At 37.3% G+C, this 24,539-nt stretch overlaps 2 protein-coding genes across 2 annotated transcripts in view; one reads left to right on the plus strand and one right to left on the minus strand.

Annotated features, from left to right (window-relative positions):
- The window catches only part of LOC139974945 (uncharacterized), a 30,087-nt gene extending 19,235 nt beyond the window's left edge, over positions 1 to 10,852 (plus strand). The window contains exons 5-9 of the mRNA XM_071982504.1: positions 1,513 to 1,552; positions 2,309 to 2,374; positions 4,639 to 4,766; positions 7,013 to 7,597; positions 9,987 to 10,852. Coding sequence (XP_071838605.1) covers positions 1,513 to 1,552; positions 2,309 to 2,374; positions 4,639 to 4,766; positions 7,013 to 7,597; positions 9,987 to 10,741 — 1,574 coding nt within the window. The 3' untranslated portion in view covers positions 10,742 to 10,852. The remainder of the gene's footprint in view (positions 1 to 1,512; positions 1,553 to 2,308; positions 2,375 to 4,638; positions 4,767 to 7,012; positions 7,598 to 9,986) is intronic.
- A 1,892-nt stretch (positions 10,853 to 12,744) lies between these two features.
- On the minus strand, positions 12,745 to 23,016 carry LOC139974936 (probable RNA-binding protein 18). The gene is made up of 5 exons (XM_071982489.1): positions 22,786 to 23,016; positions 21,385 to 21,511; positions 20,374 to 20,460; positions 16,486 to 16,616; positions 12,745 to 15,783 (listed from the first exon to the last, which is right to left on the minus strand). The coding sequence occupies exons 1-5, from the start codon at positions 22,848 to 22,850 to the stop codon at positions 15,624 to 15,626; spliced, it is 570 nt and encodes a 189-aa protein (XP_071838590.1). The 5' UTR covers positions 22,851 to 23,016; the 3' UTR covers positions 12,745 to 15,623.
- Positions 23,017 to 24,539: the final 1,523 nt, after the last annotated feature.

Genomic DNA, 24,539 nt, shown 5'->3' on the forward strand with positions numbered 1-24,539 from the left:
TAAAAAGGTGGACGTTTCTGCTTCTTTCTAGGTTAAAACCACATCCTCATGTAGCATTTTGTATGGCAAACAGTGGCGGAGCGTCCATACAGTCATGGGGGCGGAGGCCCCCCCCCCCCTGACGGACTCAAATGGACTGCTGGCGCCCTTTTCAGCTTTTTACCACTTTTTGCTTATTCATGATTATTGACTTTTTTATTGCGCTCTCATCTACCTATTGACATTTGTCACATTTTGTTGGCGTAATTTTCTGACACCTATTTATTTTTCTTTTATCTGCAAATTAGCAAGGCACGGAAAGGGTCATATCCGGCGACCTGTGGTGGCGCTCCGCTTAGATAATGTCAAAAGCGCCCCTACAGACCATTCTCGCCCCCCCCCCTGACCAATACCCCTAGCTCCGCCATTGATGGCAATGATATAAATCTGTCAAATTTAGTGGTATATATCTTGTGAATGCATGTGACAACAGCAAAGTGAATCATGTCATCACACCAATTCAACTAAAAGTGTGTTTTTTTTCCTGCTTTTTCTTGATAATATTTAGCTCACTTCTTCACAGAGGAAATGAATATTTCCACAAACAAAGCTGCAATTTTTATGAAATGCCAAATACTGTACAGAGCAGCTTGACAAGCATTCCAAGTGTACAGTATCATGTTTCAATGATAAATCAATCTTTTTTATCAATATTTTACATGACAGAAACAAAAGTGAATCTTTTGGAGAACATTTGCCATTATAATGTTGTCACAGACCATATACAGTAACATGATTCACTGTAGTGAAGAATCAAGTGTTTATAGTAGTAGTAGTAGTAGTAAGTTGAGTCTCGTCTATCTGACATGCTCAGTGATTAACCTCCGCCACGTATCACGATCTTGCTCAAGGTTTATTGTTTCCTCTAAATTGTTAATGTTAACGTCCTTTAAATTGCGACTTTATTTTTCCAAGCAAGGTAGTCACGGGCCTTCCTACTGGTTTAGCAGTATGTCTCAATGCTTCTCTTAAAGCAACCTTTGCTGGAGCGTCCTCAGCCTGGAGTCTTGCTACATGACCGAAAAATCTCAATTTTCTATGTGCGACTATAATGGATGACCAATGTGTTTGGTTGGTTTCATTGTAGAGCTCATCGCCAGTGAAAATAATTTACATCCAATCAAATATATCTTTGAGTTTACTAGGGGACATGGTATAGTGACAGGGGGTGTGCAACCAACAGTGTGGATATCTCTCTTTATTATACACTACCGTTAGTGTTACATTGATTGTCTGCTACTGGAATATTCCTTTAAGTGTATTTAACATTTTGTGATGTTACAATAAAGTATTTCTCATAACTTTCCACCACATACCGTAGTGAGTTATAATATGTAAATCGTCACCAATTGATGCTAACAATCGGCTCTATATTAATACTCTAAATTAATGCTCTATATGCTCTACAGTATATTAATGCTCTATATTAAATATGAATATTAATTCTTTCAATATAAAATATCCATCCTACAGAAAGAGAAAACAAACATAAGACTGTCGATATTCCAGAAGAGTAAGTCCATATCAGTTTTTTTATTTATTTATCTCATAAGTTCTCATAACCTTATAGCAGGGGACAATTCGTATTGCAGAGCTCTCAACAGGCAGATAGCAATGCCAGATTTGGCTTGCGAATGAATTCAAACCAGCAATTTGAGTTGTGCGATTACTGTAGGCCTAAGCATCCTACCAGCCTGTGCTGTACACTGCTCAATCTAGGTAGCCTATATTATATAGTAACATTTTGGTATCTCTGGCCCTAATTAAGCCCCTACCAATGCTTCTCTCGGGCCCAATCAAGTGAGAACCCCCTGTTGAAGGACAGTAGAAGCAAGATTGTGTATTTGTCCTCATGGCATTACATATTGTACTTTAACTGCCGCAAACAATAATATGAACGCTATACATAATCATAATGTAATTACATATCATAACTATATAAAAGCCCAAACAGATGCCTAATCACAGCATATTCTTAAAATCCCACGGTTACCATAGTAATATGTCTGAAAAGTCTCAAGAGGATTTTTCTTGTGGACACATACCCATCTCACTGGGGTGGTAGCTTGACATTACTACACGCTTCATTGTATTAAAACAAATTTTCTACCAAGCATGCAACCCAAAATATACCCTTGTAATACTGTTATTAAAACTTGTGATCATCAAATAATGTGGCTAACTTTTTCTTCCATACTAGATGTACTGCAAATTTGTATTGGTTTGGTTGGTTGGTCATTTATTGGTTCTTTTTTAATTATCTTTCCAGACTGCTACCTATAACTGACAACGGTGAGACCGTGCATCAGTTTCTAGTTGGTGCCAGATACAACAGGTATGTATGTGTTTTAACAAACATGACAAACCAAGCATCAGTGATCCACAAATGTTAAGAAGTACAGACAGTCCTCAGTGAGGGGCTAATGAATGCCCAATGGGTCTCATTATCTGAGCTGTTATGCCTGGAAGTATTTGCATTTTTTATTCAACTATGAAAAGGAGAATCAATTAAGTCTGAGCTGAGCAAGGATAAGCACAGTAAACTTCATGCAGTTCACACAGACGAGTACAAATTTTTTCCAAGACGCTGACAGTAACGCTATGATACTTTTGGCAACCTGTTGATTATACATGAATAATTGAATATGAAACATGTTTGGATAAACTTCTCCATGAAAGTACCTTGGGGGGGACGGGTGGGATTCCATCGACATGACAATTTTGGGGAAATTTATTTTTGTCTTCTTGACAAGTTTCTTTACATTGTCCACCAACCAGGAATATCCCTTTAAGAAGCCATCATTTGTATTAATGAAAATAACAAAATTTCTTCTGCCTCTGTGTTTAACCAAACATAAATGAGGGAGAATTGGGGAGCACACCTGACATGTTTATAAACATCGTCTAGTGGACCGAGGAGGATATCATCATGCAGCAGGGATTTCAGATGAGGGCTGCTTAAATTAGTATAGTGTTGTTTGGTTATATCTGAAGATGATGGTGATGATGCTCAAGGTGGAGAGGACTTAAAAGTGGCAAAAGAGGGTCAAGGAAAGGTTAACTTTTTTAATATAAGCAAAAAATACTCTAAAGGACCCCCACAAGGTGATCAGCAAGTGTTTTTTTACTCTCTCTCTAAAAACCTTTGAAAGACAAAATGTTGGTATGGGAGGAAGGAGGGGTGGGTGGTTAGGATAGTCGGTTCATCGGACCACATATCCCATGGTCAGTAATTCCATGTCTTCAGTCTGGTCACTTAATTGTATAATCTATCATACTTATACTGTCATGTAATATTATGAAATATGGTTAGTTAAGTCTGTAAGCTCCTGTAAGTCCCCCTATAACCACTCTGAAGACCAAAGGAGTAAGGGGGAGGGGATGTCAGATCCCATAACATAACAATAATTTGGCAGGTTAACACCCTTTAAGTATTCCTGCAAGATATAGTTAACATATGCCACAGAATATGTGGACTATATAATAGCCTGTTTGAATGTTAAGTGTGTCAGTCTGATTTTAATGAGCACTGCAGTAGCAAAGAGATAAGTCTTTCACAACGATCGTACCATTTCTGTTCACCAATTTTTAACTTAATTTTTGATTTATGCTTTTTTTTTCTTTTTTTTTTTTTGCCAGAATTTTAATTTCCTCAACTCATTTATTATCAAATTTTCTCTCCATCACATTGGTTTAATTTTTTTTTAAACCTTTTTTTTTTTTCATTTAATGATAATAATATTTATCATCTATCAGGGAATCTGTTTGGGTAATGTGAAAATATGATGGTCATAAAGTATCTAACTGATGTGCCTTGATGTGAATTGCCTCTATAAACAATTTTAATTATGAGGGTAAAACAGCTGTTATCTAATGAGCACGTCTTTGGCACGTGCCTGACGTTACCATTCCGAGTACTGTACATGCATGACACGAAGGTACTACATACTCAAAGTGAAGCAGTCCTCGATCGCCTGATCGAAAATACTGAGACATCGATGGAAAGAAGGCGTCAATAAAGATAAACTCATTTGAATTCGGCAATAAGTCAGCAGTTGATCGGTACACGACATCATAAAATTAAGAATTAATCATGCAATTACAAGTCTAATTTTTTTTGTCAGATTTTGGGATAAATTTGATCTGGGCAAAAAATCATCCATAAATGATGGCTTTAGGCAGAATTTTTAGTCAAAGTGGAAGTGTTTATATATATGGCAATTTTTCTACAGTACAGGTTACTCTGATTTCTCAAGATGTTTAGATTGAAAACAGGATGTATCTGACTGTATGGTAAACTATGAAAATGGTTACGCTCACACGATTCTTCTTTGGTCTTGTCTTTGTCACGATTCTCAGAACTATGACATACAGGCATGAGCTTTTTCTGCGAATTCGCGGAATATCCGTGATTTCTTTTCTACCTCTGGGACAAAAACTATTATCCTAACACAGTGTAGCATACTCAAACTGGAGCCTATACCGCAATTTTTGCAAAGTTCCGTGATTTTTTTTCCAGGCTCATCCCTGGACATATCAAGACTTACGATTTTAAACCCTTAGTTGTACTTTAGCATCCATTTGCATCTTTTCCCTCAGAGGTCATTACAGAGATGCCAAGTGCCTAACGAATCTAGGACTGTACGTCTGCAGAGACGATATTACCAATTGCTTCTTACGACCGTCCTCCAGCCATTATCACACCGCTCCCAGAACACTCGCTTCAGGTAACAGCTCTCATAAATTATGACAAATTCATGTGAGGGTAGAGGGAAAGGCTTGATAGTCAGCTGACTCCTCCCCCAACCTCACCCCCACCCCCTCCAAAAAAAATGTACCAGCTATGCCTTACCATTGGCAAGTTTTCACCTGCAGCATTGGGTAATATTTGAACAAATTAAGACCTTATTGCCTCCTGCCAAGTATATTTTACTGCAGTACACTCTGATCATTCGGGGGGGGGGGAGGAGGAAGGGGAGGGGGGATAATTTGATCTTCCACAATTACCTGTGGACAATATGGAGATAAATAACCTCTAGTCAATTATGTGTTTGGAAACTTTTGAACAATATGTATAGTTTTCTAATACTTGGAGGCTATATTGAAAATCATAGCATTTGGCAAAGAGTAGAACATGAGTACAATTTCAAAACTTAACCGTATCACAGGTATTGTTTCAGCATGTCGAGCAAATAGAAACTGACATTATGCAGGTTTTTTGCCAATTAGCTGCATTCATGAGATATATGTAGGTGCATAAATTTTGCATACAAATTTGACTTAATTGGCATTTTTCCATGATCAAAATTTTTACAATAGTAGTAGTTCAATAGTATTTAGTTCTTTCTCATTTGAGATGCATTTTAGAATGAATTCCAATAATGCAACTGTTGTAAAGTATGTAGGTCTCTACCTCAGACAGTTAGAGACAGTAGAAATAAATCCCATATAAATTACATTTGGCTTAAATATTCTTTGTTAACTGTTACTGGCTTTAATTACTTCATTCTTGATAGATCTATAGAGTGTCAGTTTTCATCACAAGTCAATCCCTGCAATAAAACAACAGTATCAGAAGAAAATTTATAAGATCTTAGAAAAAAAATACAGGTTCAGAGAAAGGACTAAAATCATGTGAAGAAGTGTCCTTTCAACAGCTGTGCTTTTCTGTCCCGATGAAAGATTTTAGTGCAAACTTTTGTCTCGAACCTTGAAATCTATTTCAAACGATAAGAACCGAGCTTGTTCAAGTTTACAGACCATTAGGTTGAAGGAGAGGTGAAGCAGAAAAAATGGACGTGTTCTGCGAGCAAACAGAAAACTCGTAGGAAATCATGAACTGAGGATCTTTATCAATCATACTTGATGATGGTACAACTAAACATCAACAGGCATTTTAGAATTATTCCGGAAGCAAGTTATTGCTCTGAAGTACCATTGATAATTGTGTAGATTTGATTTTGTATTTGTGGACTTTGTGAGGTCAATGATTATATCTCAAATATTTATTCTCAAATATTAATTCTAAGCCCGACCGACGCACAATAGAAAAGTAATATAAGTAAGGCTTAAAAATGTACTAAAGAACTGTTTTGCTCATCTGCCAAGCCTGTTCATCAATTGATCTGTTAAATTGTTAAATGTTTGGTTGTGTTTTCTGGTTGTTCTATTTCTATTTACATTAGAAGATTTGAATCGGTTCTGTCTAAAGTAAAGCACGATTTGTAACATTGGTCGTTATCTTTACTCAATTCTTCATTATATAAAATAATTCCTATGTAGTATTGAGATTGCATAACAATGCCCTATCAATGGTTGTTATTAGAACTGCAATTATGTACCATGCTAATTGTGAATTAATGAGATGGAAATGTATATATATATATATGTAAATATATATATATATATATATTATTTAGTTACATATATCAAATATTTTCTAATTGATGACAAAATGCTTATCAATAGAGTTATAAGACTTGTATCCAAGATATGACAACTTGGTATTATGACTTATAATACTTTAATATAATATATAACCAATCATTCACTGGAATAATTTGATTTCAGATCAAACTTTAAGGTCCCTTATTTTTCCTTCCTTTTTTAAGTTTGTTTTCCTGTTAACTTATCTGCCATAAATCATATCTTTTTGACAGATACTTATAAACCATTCATTCTGGAAGAGGGAAATTTAATTGCAATTGAAGAGGAGGGATATATTTCTGCCAGAGTAATGCTATCGATTATATTTTGTTTTTGGTTTGTACTTTGATTAAATTATTGTGTGGCAATCTTTAGTGCACGTCAGTTGTTTTCAAGTAATTATATCCTCTCTTCCAAGTCAAATTTCAAAGTCAGAAACATTCCATTGAAAGTTCTGTATATAAACGGTGCGCCAAGTTTGATTTTAAGCTAATTATTTCGATTTTCAAAAGATTATCGTGAACTCAATCTTTTGTCCTGCACACAGACGTTTTATACAACGGCTTGAGTCAGAGTTCGTCTTCCATCAGGAGCACTCCGCAGATTAAAGCCAAGACATCACCTTTTGGCCCACGACCCAAGAGTGCCAGGGTCATCAGTAAAACCAAGCAACCGTGGACCTCAGGTAGGCTGCAGGCCTCGACGCCACGTAGCTCACACACCGAGAGCGGAAATAGTTTCGACTACCCCGCTGGAAACCAGTCGAAACCTGGTACAAAAGTCCAAAACATAGACGGCAGTTGCCTGGAAAGCAGAGAGCAGACTGCTGCATCGAGCAGTTTGAAGGACGATGACAAAGACGACGACGCCGGGAATTATGTTCTCTGTCAGACAGGGGTCATCCACGGCAAGGGAAGTACCCCTGCTTGGTCGAGAACCCAGAGGAGGAATTCTAACCCTGCCAGGCTGTGGTCCGGAAAGAAAGGACAAACCTTGAAAAGAGGGACAGAGGATGGCGGACCAGAGGGAAAGACGGATACAACAGGAGAGATGAGGGAGGAGTCTACAGAATCGAAAGTGTCCAAAGAGGTCAAACAGATGGTGCTACAGCAGTACCACCTACGGATTTTTGGTAAGACAATCATCTCGCACATTCTTTGACATACCATGCAGTGATGTTGTCTGGTAGAACAACATCATTTAGTAATTCAGAACACACAACATCAAACACAGTGCCATATTAAACAGTGTGAGATAAGTTGTTCACCTGACAAACCCATCTCCCTAGCTCCCCTGCCCCTTGGGTCCTTGAAACTCTGTATGCTGTATCAAATGTGTAATGTGCTTTAAACATTCTTCACAGTGTCAAGCTTAAAATCTCCTGACAAAATTATCCTCCCCAACCGTCCCACCACCGAACCGCTAGCAGCACTATATTGATTTAGTTTGCACCAGTGTGATCCTATACTGGCAAATTTGTCAACTGATAAATTCACAGATAGGAAAGTTTATGACATGCAAGTTTCTTTCCTAAATATCCTGGTAAAATTTGTTTCAAACAACTTGACATGGGATAAAGTCGACCTTCAAATAAGGTCTTCATTGAGAGAGTTTTATGAGTATCCAGGTCTGGGTTAAAAGTCTAAAACCGATGTGTCGTCCATATCAGATGGAAATCCCGCAACTCTAGACCCCTGACGACGGAAGAAGGCATATTAGGTTGTTGATATAAAACAAAACCTTCCAAAAGATGCCTGTTTGACGGGTGGAAATCCTTCGACTTAAAATAAGCATATTAAGCATATTATACTTGTGAAGGCAGCACACTTTATCATGATGACAACACCCGACTATTAAACATGGAACGCAGCAAAATCATATGAAAATTCATAAGATGTACGCTGTAGTAGGTAACAGGTAACTACTGCATTTTCAAAGTGTTTCATTTCCATTTCACACGGGACTTGACGGTGGAATAAGCTTAATATATTTACTGTAGATCGGGATGAAGATAAACGACGAACGGAGAAACGGAAAGTTTGTTCTGATCATCAATTAGGAGATGACAGGCAACATGAATATTCGCAGACTATAGGGCTGTCAAATGCACTTCTCCATAATTAACAGTTTCTCTTTCCTGCAATATTAATTGAGATCTTGTGAGTGTACCGACTCTGAAACATTTATTGCTCTTTATAGCAGACACCACATATATTTATACATGCAGATTAGCCCAGAAACATTCCTTGTGATAAACTCAACCCTCAATCGCCACCCCCCCAACCCCACCCCGACATACAACTCCCCTTCCAGCAATAGGAAAACGTTGCAAAATTATTCAACTCTTGTCACCCAGACAACCACTTTTGATGGACATTTCTTTATCGAAATGATCAAAGCTATGACTGTGAGCTTGTATCCCCCTCCCCCTTGTTTAATTGTTAAGTAGCACGCAAGAAAAAAAGCTATTAATCTCTGCATAGATGGTTTGACTAAACTTTTGAACCTATATGTATCCTTGGAAAGTTTCATTCCATAGAGGATGAAAAACTCTTTTCATTAAGTGGCCTCTTAGGCATTCGTGGTGACCGTATTAGAGATAGGTGACATTCAGATAAACTTTTTGGCCTTCAGGGTCTCAGACTTCAAGAGACTGCTCACATAAACCTTGGCATTCTTAACGACATCATCAAACAAAATCAATTTTGAGAAAAGAGGTGCTGTTCAAAAATTTCCCCAGTGAATGAAATCTTTAGGTTTAAAGATGATAACCTAAAAAAAAAAAATGGAGCAGAAGTTTTCATTCTTTTCATCCAGATATATTCAAGAGTGAGATTATTCCACATGAGCATGTTCGGATATTTACATAGTTTAATCTCTGTACAACATTTTGGACTTTTTATTCTCTCTGAATTTTTTTCTTTCTGTTTCTTTTGTTTAAACTATATACTCCCACATTTCCAAAAATGTAATCTTGAGCAAACTCTTTTGCCAAAAGAGTATTTTTTAAAACAGTTTAATATGACCATGCTGGAAGAATATTGAAGATAACTTCTTTTCTTCTCTCCATAAAAGTAATGGTGGGTTTCATTTTCTTATCCCTGTAGATGTCAAAACAATTCCCTCTCTATCAAATATAGGGCGGTATCAACCCCATCTGCCCAGCAGACAGTTTCCAGTTGCTTTTCCAGGCTTTGCAGTATTTTATGGGTTAAGATAATCGATAAACTCCACGAGTATCACTCCGGCAAAACAAGCCGGTTATGATCGGGTGATTAATCCAAACAGTCAGTGTCTTGGCACCGAGTGTAATTCGATAAAATTGGACGTTGTTCTTTCGGTGCAATAAAGTCCTTCCCACCTTCAAATTTTTGAATCATTTTTCTAAGTGTGCTAACATTAAAAACTGTTTGCAGCATTCACGCATTCCCTTTAATACTCGTGACAGTTTCCCCTTTAGAGTCAATAACATCCAAATGTCAAAATCTTTTTGTTTTTTACTTTTCTTTTCCTCCCACCAGGCACAAAGGTTGGAGTTAAAACGGGCATCCCATCGGCACCCAGGTCTAACTTTCTCTACCAAAACGTTAGAACGATGACGACATCACCACGAGCTTCAAAGTCCGGAGAGAATACCAATTCCAGTAATAATAACAATCCCAAAGACAGGAAGTCCTCGCAAGGTGCTCTTTCAGAACACGAAAGGCCTTCGAGTCAAATTTCAGTTCGTATAACGAGCAGCAAAACCCTCTCTAAAGATGATGATGATGATGATGATGGTGGTGATGATGGGAAAGGAAATCCGGACAGCTGTGACAATAGAGATGTCACTGTACTGGAGGGTGAGGAGGATGCGAACAAACAGATGGATGTCATGGAAGGAATAAGCCAGGCAAATGACCAGAGACAGCTGGTTAGAGGTACTACTACTCCATTTATACCAGAGAAAGGAGATCAAAGCATTAGTAGGACATTGCCAGAGGGAGAGAACATCGATGACAATAAAGAATTTAGACTCGATGACTCAAACGGTGATAACCATGGCGACGGGGAAGCCTGTTTGGTAGTGGGAGAGAATACTGGTGGGGAGAGGCAGGAAGAGGGAACAAGAGAAACCTTGGACAACCTTTCTATCGATGACGATGGACGAGACGGAAATATCGGAGGTGAGAACGAAAAGTTGGATTGTAACGAAGAAAAGGAAGAAGACGACCATAACAGTATCGATGGACAGATACATTCTACAAACACAGAAGAAAAAATAGGCCCAAAATAATGTCTGTGATCTTTGAACAGTTGGAAGCCCAGGACAATCATTCATCTAGAATTGCTAGCCTCTGCTTGCAAAGTTAGTGCCCCAATACAAATGAGAACTATTTCAAAACTATTTAAAAATGTCATCTTATCTTCACATAGAGAGTAAAACTTTTGAATTTTCTTTTTTTTTTTATAGAAAAACAGCAGCATGAAGCAGTAAAAATACATGTATTGATAAATGAAATCTGTGAATATTTGTACCCGATCATTGTGGAACTTTGAGTAACGGCTAGTAAACTGAGTTCACTGTTTGACCAGTGGTCTCATATATCATTGTTTTTCATTAATATTCATGACCCCGAGTATATATATTTATATATATATATATATATATATATATATACTCAATGTTTATGTATATATCTATATATATGTATATATATGTATATGTATATATATATATATATAGATATATATATATGTATATCTATCTATATATAGATATATATACATATACATATATATATATATATTTGTATATATATATATATATATAGATGTATATATATATATATATAGATGTATATATATATGTATAGATATATATAGATATATGTATCTATATATATATATATATATATATATATATATATATATAGATATATATATAGTATATATATATGCAATTACTAAATGTATCCTTTGTAAGGCATAATCCTTCAAAGACCATTTTAAGTTACTGATAGCTTGAAGGATTCCGGCCAGGATTTTCTCAGCTTATTATCTTTTTCCATTTTGCTACAGGGTGTAAAACAGCACTCGCTTAGTTTAATTTTGAAGGGATGGGAACTTTTAGCTGTTAGGTAATTACAGCCAAATGCTATATATGTTAATATATATGTTATGTACTTTATAATGGTTGATATACATACAGTTGAAAATTGTTGTTTTCCCCACCAATGTCATATACATATGTAAGTGTGTGTATGTTTGTATGTATGTATGGGTGCGTCACGGTGCGCGAGTGTGTGTGTATGTATGTAAGGATGTATACATATATATATATATATAGATATATATATAGATAAACATATATATAATAGATATTATGTAAGTTCAGAAACTTAAAAATTACTGTAGAAACTAAAGATGGACTATAAGTAATGTTTTGATATGTCTAATGTCTGCATATATCCTTCAAATATTAAGTTGTGGAACAGAGTTTGGGGAGAAAAGTTGGGGTGAAGATTGGAACGGGATGGGAGGGGGGAGTGGTGGCGACATAATGCAACTATATCAACTGTAAGACGGGTAATTGACACAGGTCACCGGGCCTTAGTCATGTACATCCTTGTTCAAGAGAAAGAAGATGACGACTTTTTGGTGTGCCAGTGGCGATGCGTTGGTTAGTTTTTGTGACCATTCGTCAAAGCTTCAGTCTATCCAAACAAATTAAAATTTCACAACCAAATTGATGTTGAATTATACAGGCACTTAAGTGTGCAGCAGCACAGTACAACAACTCATGGTTTATTCCTCATATCCTGAATCGCTTACCCTGACTATGTTATTCTTCAGAAGAGTGACCAGCACTTTAATGTTTAATTATTTATAAAATGAGTCAGTCACATGTCAAAGGTTACAGGAATATATCCCAACCTTTGATTGACATGCCAAACTCAAGGGGCGGGGGGGGGGTTGGTGGTGCACATATCCATAGATGATTAGGTACAAGAATATTTAAAATTACCATTTGCTACACTGTTTATTCTTGGCAAGCAAATGTATGACGTGTAAAATTGACCACAACTACTGCACTTTTCTACTGGGCTTAATCAACAATCAGTAATGCATAATATTTGAATCCAATTTCCAAAAATATTGACTTACTTCAGAAACAGAAACTTTTGCCGCAAGGACTTCATTAAGTACCTTTTTGGATTCCGCCCACATGCTTCCTAGATAGCATTTCTTTTTGCCCTTTTCACACTCTTTCAATATTCACAACATAAATTCAACAAATGAAGTCAGTCCTGTGTCATAAATTTATTTTACAATATGTTATTACCAGAAATAAATTACAGCAAAAAAGATTAAAACTTAAGAATTGAGAGCAGTATTTCTGCTCTTTACATGAAATCAGGTTCTCCATTGTAAGTTATGAACCACGGTAAAATCGCTCAACAATAACTTAAAAGAAGACTTGCCAACCCTCCCAAGAGGCTTCTAACGCAATCTCAGGCTCTTCCAATTTTATGCGATAATATCTTGACAAAATATTTGGTTTCTAAATTTGATTTTTTTTCTTTTTGTTTTTCTTTGTAACAATTTGTAGGAGGATGCTTTATTTTGATCAATTTTTGCATAATTGCATATTTATTTTAAACGATGCTTTGTGTAACATTGATCAACTTACTTGACAACCCAATGCCAAAAGCTAAAATTTAAGAATCGAAAAACAAGGACACGATGGTTAAACTTTGCCTTGACTAAAACTCATTCAATGATATAACCAGTCCTGAAGGAGAAAATGGAAATGTTGTTGTTGTTGAGACTTTTAGGAAAGGATTTAACCATCGAAAATCCATGTTATATAAAGTGGGATCAAATCCAACCAACTTAAATAACAGTTGACTACAAAGAAATGTTTATGACCAGGCTGAGTAAAGGGATTCAAAATGTGTTTGCAATAACACGCCACAGGGTTTCTTCAACAACTGTGATTGACGTAAATATTAGATTTACCCCTCGGCTCAGATTTCACATAGGTTTTGGAGATTAAACTGAAAATATATAAATTTACATTGGCCTGTTTCATTTGCAAAGAAGGAAATTAAACATTAATCCAAACCAAAGACATCACTTGACAGTTCTAGGATGGTATCTTGTCGGGGAGTCACTGAAAGAACTCGACCTCTTCAATAAAGAGGGCGGTATGTCACATTAGAAATAACATTAATACTGTTGATGCAATCTGATGTTTAAGAAATAAGTTCAGCTTTTTAAAGGGTGTGAAGACTCGCGCACAAAGAAACGTCTCATGCCGGTAATCTGACCTAGTTTCGAATGAGGTGGAACAGAAGTGTTAGACACCACCGTCGATCCCAGAAAACACACACACAGTTTGCTACCGTCGGTAATTAGACGCTAGTGTACAGTAAATACATGCAGCTATAGGTCAATACCCACAAAACAGTGTACATAGCAGCCATGGGCATATCAGCAGGGAGTTGTTATGGAACTCCCTGATCTCAGGTCCAGATAAAAGATAACAAGGTACCACGTTTCATTACTGTCTGCATTTTGTAGAAACAAGCAGAAAACGTCATTTGCAAGCAACGGAAAGTTAACTTTTTCAGAGTGCAGTTTGGGGCGAGTCTTCAATGCCTTTAAGTCAAACCAAGATCAAGAAGATAGATATGGCTGCAACCAACTTCTATTGAAGCTGCTACTGTGCCATAGACTGCTTAAATAATTAAGTTATTCATTCTCCAACAGCCATAGATATCACTGATTTGACATACTGCCTTCTGTTGAATGGTCATGTTCTTCCAAAACAGTCTTATATTTTGACTTTCTTTTAAACTCAGTTAAACAACAGTGTTGTATGCCCTGTATCAAAATGTTACAGTCAATTGGGCAAACTTTTTAAAGATCTTATTTCTGCAATCATGTTAAAGTTGTTTTTAGAAAGAAGTAAAATGAATTTGGGAATTTAATCTGAATATTTACATGCCAAGTCAACCACATCCTACTAAAATATAAATCATTGATTTCAAATAACAAAGTGATAAGCAGAAATGGTTAAAACAAATTCCCCAATATTCTACAGGATCAAAATATTGAGAATCGTATTGGATCGTTATATTTCTGCTGCTTTAACCTACCCTCGGTGATAACATCTTAAGAGGGTGTCTTCAAGTTGATCAACCAACATATTTTGAGTGACATTTAATAATTGTAGAGCAGCAAACTAGACATAAGTGACCACTGAGAGAGACTTGTCCAGGTATAGCCCCCACAACAGAGCCTCTCTGCATTACTTAATAAGTTTACAATACAACTCAATACAAACTAGTGATAAAAATACAAACAATATATCATAAAAACACTGGCACAGCCCCACAACAGAGCCTCTCTGCATTAATTAATATTAAAGTTTACAATACAACTCAATACAAACTAGTCATAAAAATACAAACAATAAATAATAAAAAACACTGGTAGCTCGTAACTTAGTACCGAATACATGAATATGGAGAGGAAACAGAAATGATACAAACAAAACTCCCAGTCGTAAGTCACATTCTTTATTAAGGTATGTGAATTTGACGAGATGATGGCGGTGTGTACTAATAATAGTTGCGGAGTCAAGCTGATTATATCAGACATCCAAGTTGATCCATCTCTGTACAGGGATATTGAGCCATAACAGACATCTCCTTATCCATGTCAAGTGATCCACTCAGTCATTGCAACATCCCAGCTATCTTTAATAGTTGATCCACCCTGTCCGTGGGATCGGGCTGATCCAATATTGTCACAGATCTAAGCCGATCCATTCCCCGTGGGATTTTTTAAAGCCCTAGCAAACATTTGCCTGATCCACATGGATCCACAAAGTCATTACAACATCCCCAAGTTTGATCCATCTCTGTGGGATCGAGCTGATCCGTTAATAAAGGATATTGAGTGACGTCCCGACATCCTAGGATATCTCTTCATTTACAGGATTTTCTTTGGATTCTCTTCAAATCCATCCCTGTAACATGAAACCAAAATTGAACTATCCTGCCTTCACTAGCACCCTAGCAACTAGACGCCAACTGCAGTCCAAGGACAACATTGCTGCGTTATTTATCGGTCATGTCATGTCATTCATGCATATGCATTAGATTCTGTTACCTCTTCCCATAGGGCTTCTTGCTATGTCTTGCAGAGTGTCGGCCTGATCCTGAGGTCTTTGTAGTTGCCTGGTGTACCGGAGTCACTTTGAAGTCCTCCCTTGATTCTGACATCTGCCTCAGTTTGCTCTCAATGGCTTTGATTTTCAAGTTAATGCTATGGGGAGATGGGGGGGGGGGGAGGAGGAGGAGAGAAAAAAAAATTGATAACTTTTGATCTTTTATTTGAATAAGACCTGTAGACAGCATTGGAAAAGAAAGTACAGTCCTGTGAATTCACACCAAGATGGAGGCATGCGACAAAAATAAACTTGTCAACGTCGTTCGCCGGTATCTAATGCAACTGCTTCTTCACTGGATTGCTGAAATTTTGCCTACCCGTATTGAAAATATTATCCCCTAGTTTAGGGAAACCAAGCTTCCTATCCTGTCATGTATGACATACAAGTGCCATACATACCATTATAAAGTAAGTACATATTTGTGCATCTGTATGAAATATTTTGATAATTACATGGTGTTAAGTTTTTGCATACACTCGGGTGACATGTTGCCAAGAAATTAGTGAGTTGTTTTGTACTTCCAGTCATTAGAAGTAAATATGTATGTCCACATGTATGTCCCCCTTCCCTACAAGAAAATATGGCAAATTTCCCATGGATTATATTATTAGTACCCATAAAATGTCTTATAAATTCATTGAGTGACAGGGACACCAAACCCCCGCCCCCCCCCCCCCCCAAAAAAAACAGTCACAAGTTGGAACCCTTATTACTAAATGGAATGGCCGACGCAAACAAATATTTTGGACAGGTTTATAAAACGATAGTACATAATAATTAGCAGTCTATGTCAGTACCTGGATGTCTTGTTGTTTTTGTTACCGGTGCTATTATTCGTCGTGCTCGAAGACTGCCCTCCTAGTATAGCAGGTAACTTATCTGGATTCAGCTCATGATTGGACTCCACTTGAATAGGCTCGGATGGAATCTGAGGAGGAAAGGATTACGAAAAGAAATATGTCTAGATGCCGACCCCTGGGTAAGCAGATTTGAAAAACTAACAAAATCCACTGAAAGAACTAATGGGTGGTAGAAACCTGTGACTGAGGGTGCATGATGCCGAAAAGGTACCTAATACCCCTCTAGGCACGGTAGAGAAAAGGTGCTGAGGTTGAGAGAAGACAGGTAAGCAAGTAAGCAAATTTAATTATAACTTATAAATTAAGAGATTCTTCCAACATAACTTCAGTCATATTAAAACAAACACAATGTGGTACTTTGACATGCTATGTAACATTTGACAGTATTTATACTGATGTCTTGGTACAGTAGGCATTGTAAGGCGTACTGTAATACTTTTACATACTGTATGGTATTTGACCACATGTATACTTATGGCTTGGTAGTCATTGTTAGGCACACTGTAATACGTTTACATACTATATAGAATTTGACCATATATGTATACTGATGTCTTGGTAGGCATTGTATGGCACACTGTACATATTGTATAGAATTTGACCATATGTATACTGGTGTCTTGAAAGGCATTGTAAGGCACACTGTACATACTGTATAGAATTTGACCATATGTATACTGATGTCTTGGTGGACATTTTACCACACGCTGTCATACTTTTACAGGCTATATAATATTTCACTATATGTACAGTGTACTGATGCCTTGGTAGGCATTGTAAACACACTGTAAATATCGTTCAAGTGTTTCACTGAAAAATAATAAAAACACTGTAATTATTTTAAGTGGAATATATCTATGACAGTCAGAAAGTGGATTTTAAAGTGTAATTTACAGAGCTTTTGGAAAGAAATTGTATCAATCAACAGGTTGAAATTTGCATAACACTGGATGCTTTTCCTTCTAACTCCTCCACTAAAGGTTACAGTGGTTAGTTTTGAATATTTTTTATTTTTATGATGAAGACAGCTGAACAATATTTCGGCACTCCCATGTCAAAGTAAAGGGATATGTAGGAAAAGATCTGTCATATTTCAACCATTTTTTTGAGGTTACAGGAAGGCTACTGTTGAAATTACATTCAAGTTTTTATCTCTCCCCTGCCAAACTTAATAAAAGAGACCAAATTACTGCCAAAGTCCCCACTAATGTTCTCCCCCGCTATTTTATTCTTCTGCTTTTTACATCATGTTGTCCGTGGTGTCAATGTCTTTTACATTCTCCTCGGGAGGAAAGTTGTCACGAATCATTTCAGGCGTTGACACAGATCAAATTACGTCTTGAGGTGCTATTGAAAACTTGACAAGCAACAAGCACTGAAGGCGTGAACGTCTGTCTCTGAGATCTACCCATGTTTTGCATTCCCACTAGAAATATTCTCTTCAAGCTGTGGCTTGTTAAAGTTTGGTCGTAAATAATGTATGAGTAAGAATTACTTCCAATATGAGATTGCAAATTGACCAAAACTAAATACATTTAGATAAAAGAAATATTCACAGAATGAATGCCATTGAGTGAGTTATTAATGAATTTTGATCTAATCTACCAACCGGATACTTTTCATATTAATTAGTATTTTAAACACACTTAACAGAAAAGTTCAATTCCTTGACTTTTGCTTCACTCAAACTTGAAATAAACATTTGACTATAAAACAAACGAATGAGTGGCGCTGTTTTGGGATTTTACGATGGACAAGCATTGCAAAATTTATCATTTTCAACTCAAAATAGCTGCTTTAAAATGAGCTCTCTGACTTTGATGATTATTGGTCAGTTAACTGACTGTCTTGTTGAGAGGTTCTAAACAAGGTTTCGTTGATTTGTGGCCAGTTAGACCTCATTTTAACTGTTCCATAGGGAAATTGAAAGCAAGGTTTTACTGCTCTGTGGCCAGCTAAGCTTCATTTTGACTAGATGCTCTAGTGAGGTTCTTAAGGAAGTTTCAAGGCTATGTGGACAGTTAGACCTCATCTGACTGTGCACTTGAGAGGTTGGCAAGATGAGATTGTACCACTCTGTGGCCAGTTAGGCCCCATTTAACTGTACCGTACAGAGCATGTATATGAGGTTTCACCACTCTGTGGCCAGTTAGGCCTCATTTAACTGTACCGTACAGAGCATGTAAATGAGGTTTCACCACTCTGTGGCCAGTTAGGCCTCATTTAACTGTACCGTACAGAGCATGTAAATGAGGTTTCACCACTCTGTGGCCAGTTAGGCCCTCATTTAACTGTACTGTACAGAAAAATGTAAATGAGGTTTCACCACTCTGTGGCCAGTTAGGCCTCATTTAACTGTACCGTACAGAGCTTGTAAATGAGGTTTCAAAAATTTTGGCCGAAAATGCCTCCCAGATCGCTGGAAATGGCACTTCCCAGGCCTTGCAAGTTGCATCTAAGCATTTTCTATTTGAAATTTCTAGCCATATCATAAAAACGTACAAAAAAATATGCTTGAGGGGGGGCGGTCGCCCCCTTTGCCCCCCCTTGGCTACGCGCCTGAATCTTACATACGCACAGATGTACACACACTAACACACATCATCACGACAGCATACATTCAAGTCCTTAGTACCCCCTTGGCAAGTCAAGATTCATTTTCAAAACAACTTGTGTAATTTTTTTACCTGCAGCACTGTTTTTGCCAAAAATTGTTTTTTTTTCTTTTCCATTATGTGGTGTCTTTTTTTATTTTTTCTGTTCTTGCTTGTTTTGCTGGTTACATATAAGACCTTTTCCCAATTCCTTAATAATGCACATCGTAATCACAGCAGAATACAGTAAACATGGTCTTCAACTTCAAAGCTGCTGAATAATTCAATAGAAATTTAAATGCTAAAATCCTCATCCCCAGGTTGTCAATGCAACAACTACAATCTATGCAGGTTACATAAAACCATTGCAACCCAAAGCTGGTCTGTGAATATTTTAAATTTAAATATTTTATTCATACTTAACTTCTGTCTGTTGCGTTGACATCAACGGATTTTATTAGATTAACTTCTACTTCATCATTTATTTAACAATTCAAAGCAAGCTTTGAAGACACTGCACCAACACATATAACTACATCTCTTACTAAGGAAATTCAAAATCCTCTAGTGTCCCTCCTCAAATAATTCGTACTCCCCACCCCCCTCCCACAAACCCCACCCATCTGCCTTCCACATCCCATCACATAACTAGTTTAAGAGCTAATTTTTACTATCCATAGATATCACAAAATAATGTAATAACACTTGGTAGCTTCATCACACGCATTACAGGATGACTGCAGGCACAACGATCATTTTCAAATGTTACAGATCATTCGAGAGGAGCGGTTATCAGTCAGGGTTGCATTCCCAAAATTTACCACTTTCATGACTTTGTTTTAATTTTAAATAGTAAACACAGTCCATGCTCACATATGGAAATTTCAATCACTCGATTGCTACATATGGGCCAAAAGTTTGGCCAAATATAATATCAGCACGGTTTTGTATTTCTTCATGTCAAATTAGTGTCGAAGGAAGGACTGTCGAGAGAGATAGGTATCTGCAGTCAGTCGTGTCTATAATGGGATACATAACATCAGGGTGTAGACTGAGGAACCAAGTTGGCCCTACCATAGCATTTCAGACATGTAAGCATATTTTGGTTGGTAATATAGATTGAAAATAGAACATACATAACAAACAAATCAGCTCTCAATTTTTTTTTTTAAATATCAACATTAAAATTGTGACTTCAGTCATCCTTAAGGATTTGTTATTTATTTTGTACCTTGCTTTGAGCATGAGCCCACTTCACCAGAAGTTTCTTTCCAAGAGCGTTTTTACCATCGAGGCCAGCGATTGCACCCACAGCTTCCTGAGAACCAACAAATTGTTTAGTTGAAAATAGTATCATGCTTAGATTCTGTCATGTCAAAATGTCCAAAAAAAAACCAAAAAAAAAATGAAATAGAGGGCACTATTTCACAATACTACAGCAGATGGATGGGCTGTCACATTAACATAAGGTGACCATATTTGCCTGACTGGAATCAGGGACATTTATTGCATGACTGATATGGGGGAGGGGTCTAAGGGGAGGGGAAAATTGTCAAGTGCCTAAGGTGCTTAGATGTAAAATGGTAATACTTAGAAGCACTTTTTAAATCAATTTTATTTTCAAAAATGTAGCTTTTTCGTAGATGAAATTTACTTACTTTACGAAATAGTGCTAGGCTAGATCGATCTAGCATATTCCACTTCACACTGGCCCACCTGAAATACTGGTTAGTTCCGTTCTGCGACTACACACTTGACTAAATTTTGTTTTTATAATTATTTTACTACTAATGTGGGATATTTTCAAAATTCCTGGACATTTTGATGAATCGGGGACATTTTCGGGGACACTTGTTCATCGGGGACAGCACACTGTAATCGGGGACTGTCCCCGAAAATCGGGGACGTCTGGTCACCTTACATTAACATAAAGTATTCGTTTCAAAGTAGCCATCAATATGAGGTTCTTAATTCCAACAGCAGAACAGCCTTTTCTGAATCATGTAAAGAACTAAAGGTAAACAGTTACATGGTAATTTTTCTCTTTACTTGAGTTTTGAGTTTTAAAAAAAATTAGGACATAAACTTCTGTAATTCACACAAGATCATCAAAAAATGGCCTCTCTGGGGGTTAACATGAAAATGAATTTTCTATCCAAAATGCTTGAGAATCGCTGCTTCATAAATAAAACAAGGTAAAAAAACATATATTTTTTTAACTTGTTCAATTTGAAACTTTTACCTCAACAGTTTTAAAACTGACAAAACAGTATCCTCTTGGTTTTCCTTGCTTCGGTCCACTTGTGTGAAAGAGGAAATCAAACTGTGTTATTTCACCATATCGCTTCAAGATCTTCAGAAGGTTTGCCCTATAAGAGAAAAAAATGATCTATTTGAAGAGAGAAAATCAGTGCAAAAGTTTAATGTGACAAGCTTCGAAAAAAAGGTTAAAATATGGTGACTTACTACAGTACCTAACAATCCTCTAGATTTAGAGTTCCATCTACTGTTTTGAAAAAAGCATGTGATCAACTTAGGTTAGAACCCTCCCATGTCTTTTGCATAAAGGTTTAAGAGCCTGAACTTTGGTTGGTAACATTTTAGTTGGTATTTATTCAACATTTGTCAATGTAATAGGCTGTAGAGGGTTGTTTCTGCTTAGTAGGACTTTATTACTGTAGCTGCAGGGGTGGTGGAATAGAGTTTAATCTTGGTGGAAGGAGGGGGTTCATAGGGCAGTGTGACATAAAATCCAGGATGATCCAAGTTTACATGAAAATTACATGGCTTGGGATCCAGAAGGATCCAAATTTTAAAAGCCTCTTTGAATTCCTCAAGTTCAAGGTGATTAGATTTTGATGTGGTTTGGATCCACTATGATCCTATTGTAGATCCAGTGTTATCTAAAATAGACTATGAAGGGCAGTGTGACATGATAAAATCTCAACAAACTGGACCCACTGTGGACTCTGTTCCACAAATTCCAGTATTTGAATGTTTTGCAATAAATTGATGCTTAATACAGTATCTACAGTACCATTTTTTTCTTTTTCCAAAAAAGAAAAGAAAAAATAGAGGGGCACTTTCAAACTACAGATTCTTAATTTCTCATCAAAACATCACTTTTTATATAACAAAAGGGAACTGGAATGTTACTTTTCAGGGACATCAGTCTAATTTATCAGGTTGAGGTTTTTTCAAAAATTGGGGGGGGGGGGGGAGGAGGGAGGTATGAGACACCTTCTATACCACTCAACTCTGCTTTCCCCACCCCCTGGCTCTAGCACCCTTGACTAGTGAAACCATTGTTTAACAACTTATTGGGGGTTGTATCCAATGTCAGGGTGGTTACCTATAGGCATGGGCTACAGTAGTTAACACAGTAAACAAATAATTTCCTAGGCTTGACCTCTACTACACTAGTATGGAATACGAAATTACCGTTGATTATGGTCCAAGGCTTACGTTTTTCTATGACTTCAGTTTGAAAAGAATAAGTTCCTTACCATTACAAAGTTACAGTTGGTCATGTCCTAACCTTAGCCTAAGTCTAATTTAGGCATAGTCGGCCTAGGTTGTGTAAGACTAAGTTAGACCTACAAACCACAAACGGAATAAATGCTTTAAGCTTAAAACAACTTACTCTGATAGACGTTCATCGAGATTTCCAACCCATAGCCTTTTCCGTTCTGTGAGATCGGTCATCATCACCTGAACGAACCGAGTACTTCGGTACAGGGCGTCTGTAACTCTGATCGCTTCTTTATCGTCCGCTAGCTGGATATATAACAGGGACTAGTTTCACGAAATTAAATTAAGGGTGTATAACACTATTTTCATACGTTATACGCAATCGAGGCAAGCAATAAATACAAACGATGGCCATATTTGTATTTTCCACTGGCTATGCATTTAACTGGTTTCCTAGATAAAACAACCATCATGCCCGCTCTTCCCTCCCTGGCCGCCCGCGTGCACACCACCACGGCCCTTGACTATGAAAAGTTTGCAAAATAGGCCACTTTTGAATGAGTTGTTTACTCGTCTGCATATATTCAAAAGCTTATATTGTTTCTGTGGTCACTGATCAGCACATAAAGATTTTTATCTGTCTTCAGTAAATCGCTTACATTTTGTTGCCGATCTATTATTTTGTTCATTCAATCGACTGTTTTCATTGACATCGTGATATTGTTATTTTTCTCTACATGCACTGAAAACATGTTCTTATCGATTAATTCAGTGAAAGCTGCATGCTGGATTCTCTATTTTAACCAGGCTGGTCTGGTTGAATTCCAATACTCCTCCAAACTGATGGCTTGAAGAGAACCATGGCCAGTAGCGAAGCGTCCATACAGTCAGAGGGGCGGATGCCCCCCCCCCCTGACGGACTCAAATGGTTTGCTGGCGCCCATTTCAGCTTTTTACCACTTATTACTTACTCGCGATTATTGACTTTTTTATTGCGCTCTCAAATACCTATTGACATTTGTCACATTTTGTTTGTGTAATATTCTGACAAAATGGCGATGACACATATTTATTCTTCGTTTATATGCAAATTAGCAAGGTCCGGAAAGGGTAATTTCCGGGATCTAGGGAGTATCTTTAATCAAAAAGATTCTGTGCGCTCCGCGCCAACCTGTGGTGGCGCTCCGCTTAGATAGTGTCGAAAGCGCCCCTACAGACCATTTTCGCCCCCTCTGATCAATACCCCTAGCACCGCCACTGAGTCCATGGCATTTGTAATCGATCTAACCGATTCGATTTTTTGCTAGAAAAGGTGAAAGTTTAGTATAGTAACCTCCATACCCAACCATTCATTGTCATCTCTCGTTGCATGATCTTCCCACTTCACAAACGAATATCGAAATTGCGTTAAATCACCTGCCTGTCAGTATCTTATTTCTCAGTTAGTCATCATTCAAGCATAAAAGATAATGATGATATCTGAAAACATACAGAAGAAGAAGGGTTAGATGTCTCTTTAGCGACTTTTTACCGAAATTGTAAACTTGGTTGCGGTATTGTAATGCAAAAAGCTTTGCCATCGTGTGACATTTAGCATGTTACTATCAGAGCCGTATACAGGCGCGTAGCCAGGAATTTGCCAAGGGAGGGGCGAAACTGTAGATTCGGCATCGCAAACTATCTAAGCGTAGAGCCACCGTGAGATGGCGCGAAGCGTACAAGAAAAATTTGGCTGAAAATGCCTCCCAGATCGCTGGAAATGGCACTTCCCAGGCCTTTTAAGTTGTATCTTAGCATTTTTCTTTTGAAAATACTAGCGATATCATAAAAACATTTAAAAAATTTTTAAAAATATGCTCATGGGGGGGGGGCGGCTGCCCCCTTCGCCCCCGCCCCCTTGGCTACTGGCCTGGCCGTATATTTATT

This window comes from Apostichopus japonicus, chromosome 10 (genome assembly GCF_037975245.1).
Source record: "Apostichopus japonicus isolate 1M-3 chromosome 10, ASM3797524v1, whole genome shotgun sequence".
NCBI classification, from domain to species: domain Eukaryota; kingdom Metazoa; phylum Echinodermata; class Holothuroidea; order Aspidochirotida; family Stichopodidae; genus Apostichopus; species Apostichopus japonicus.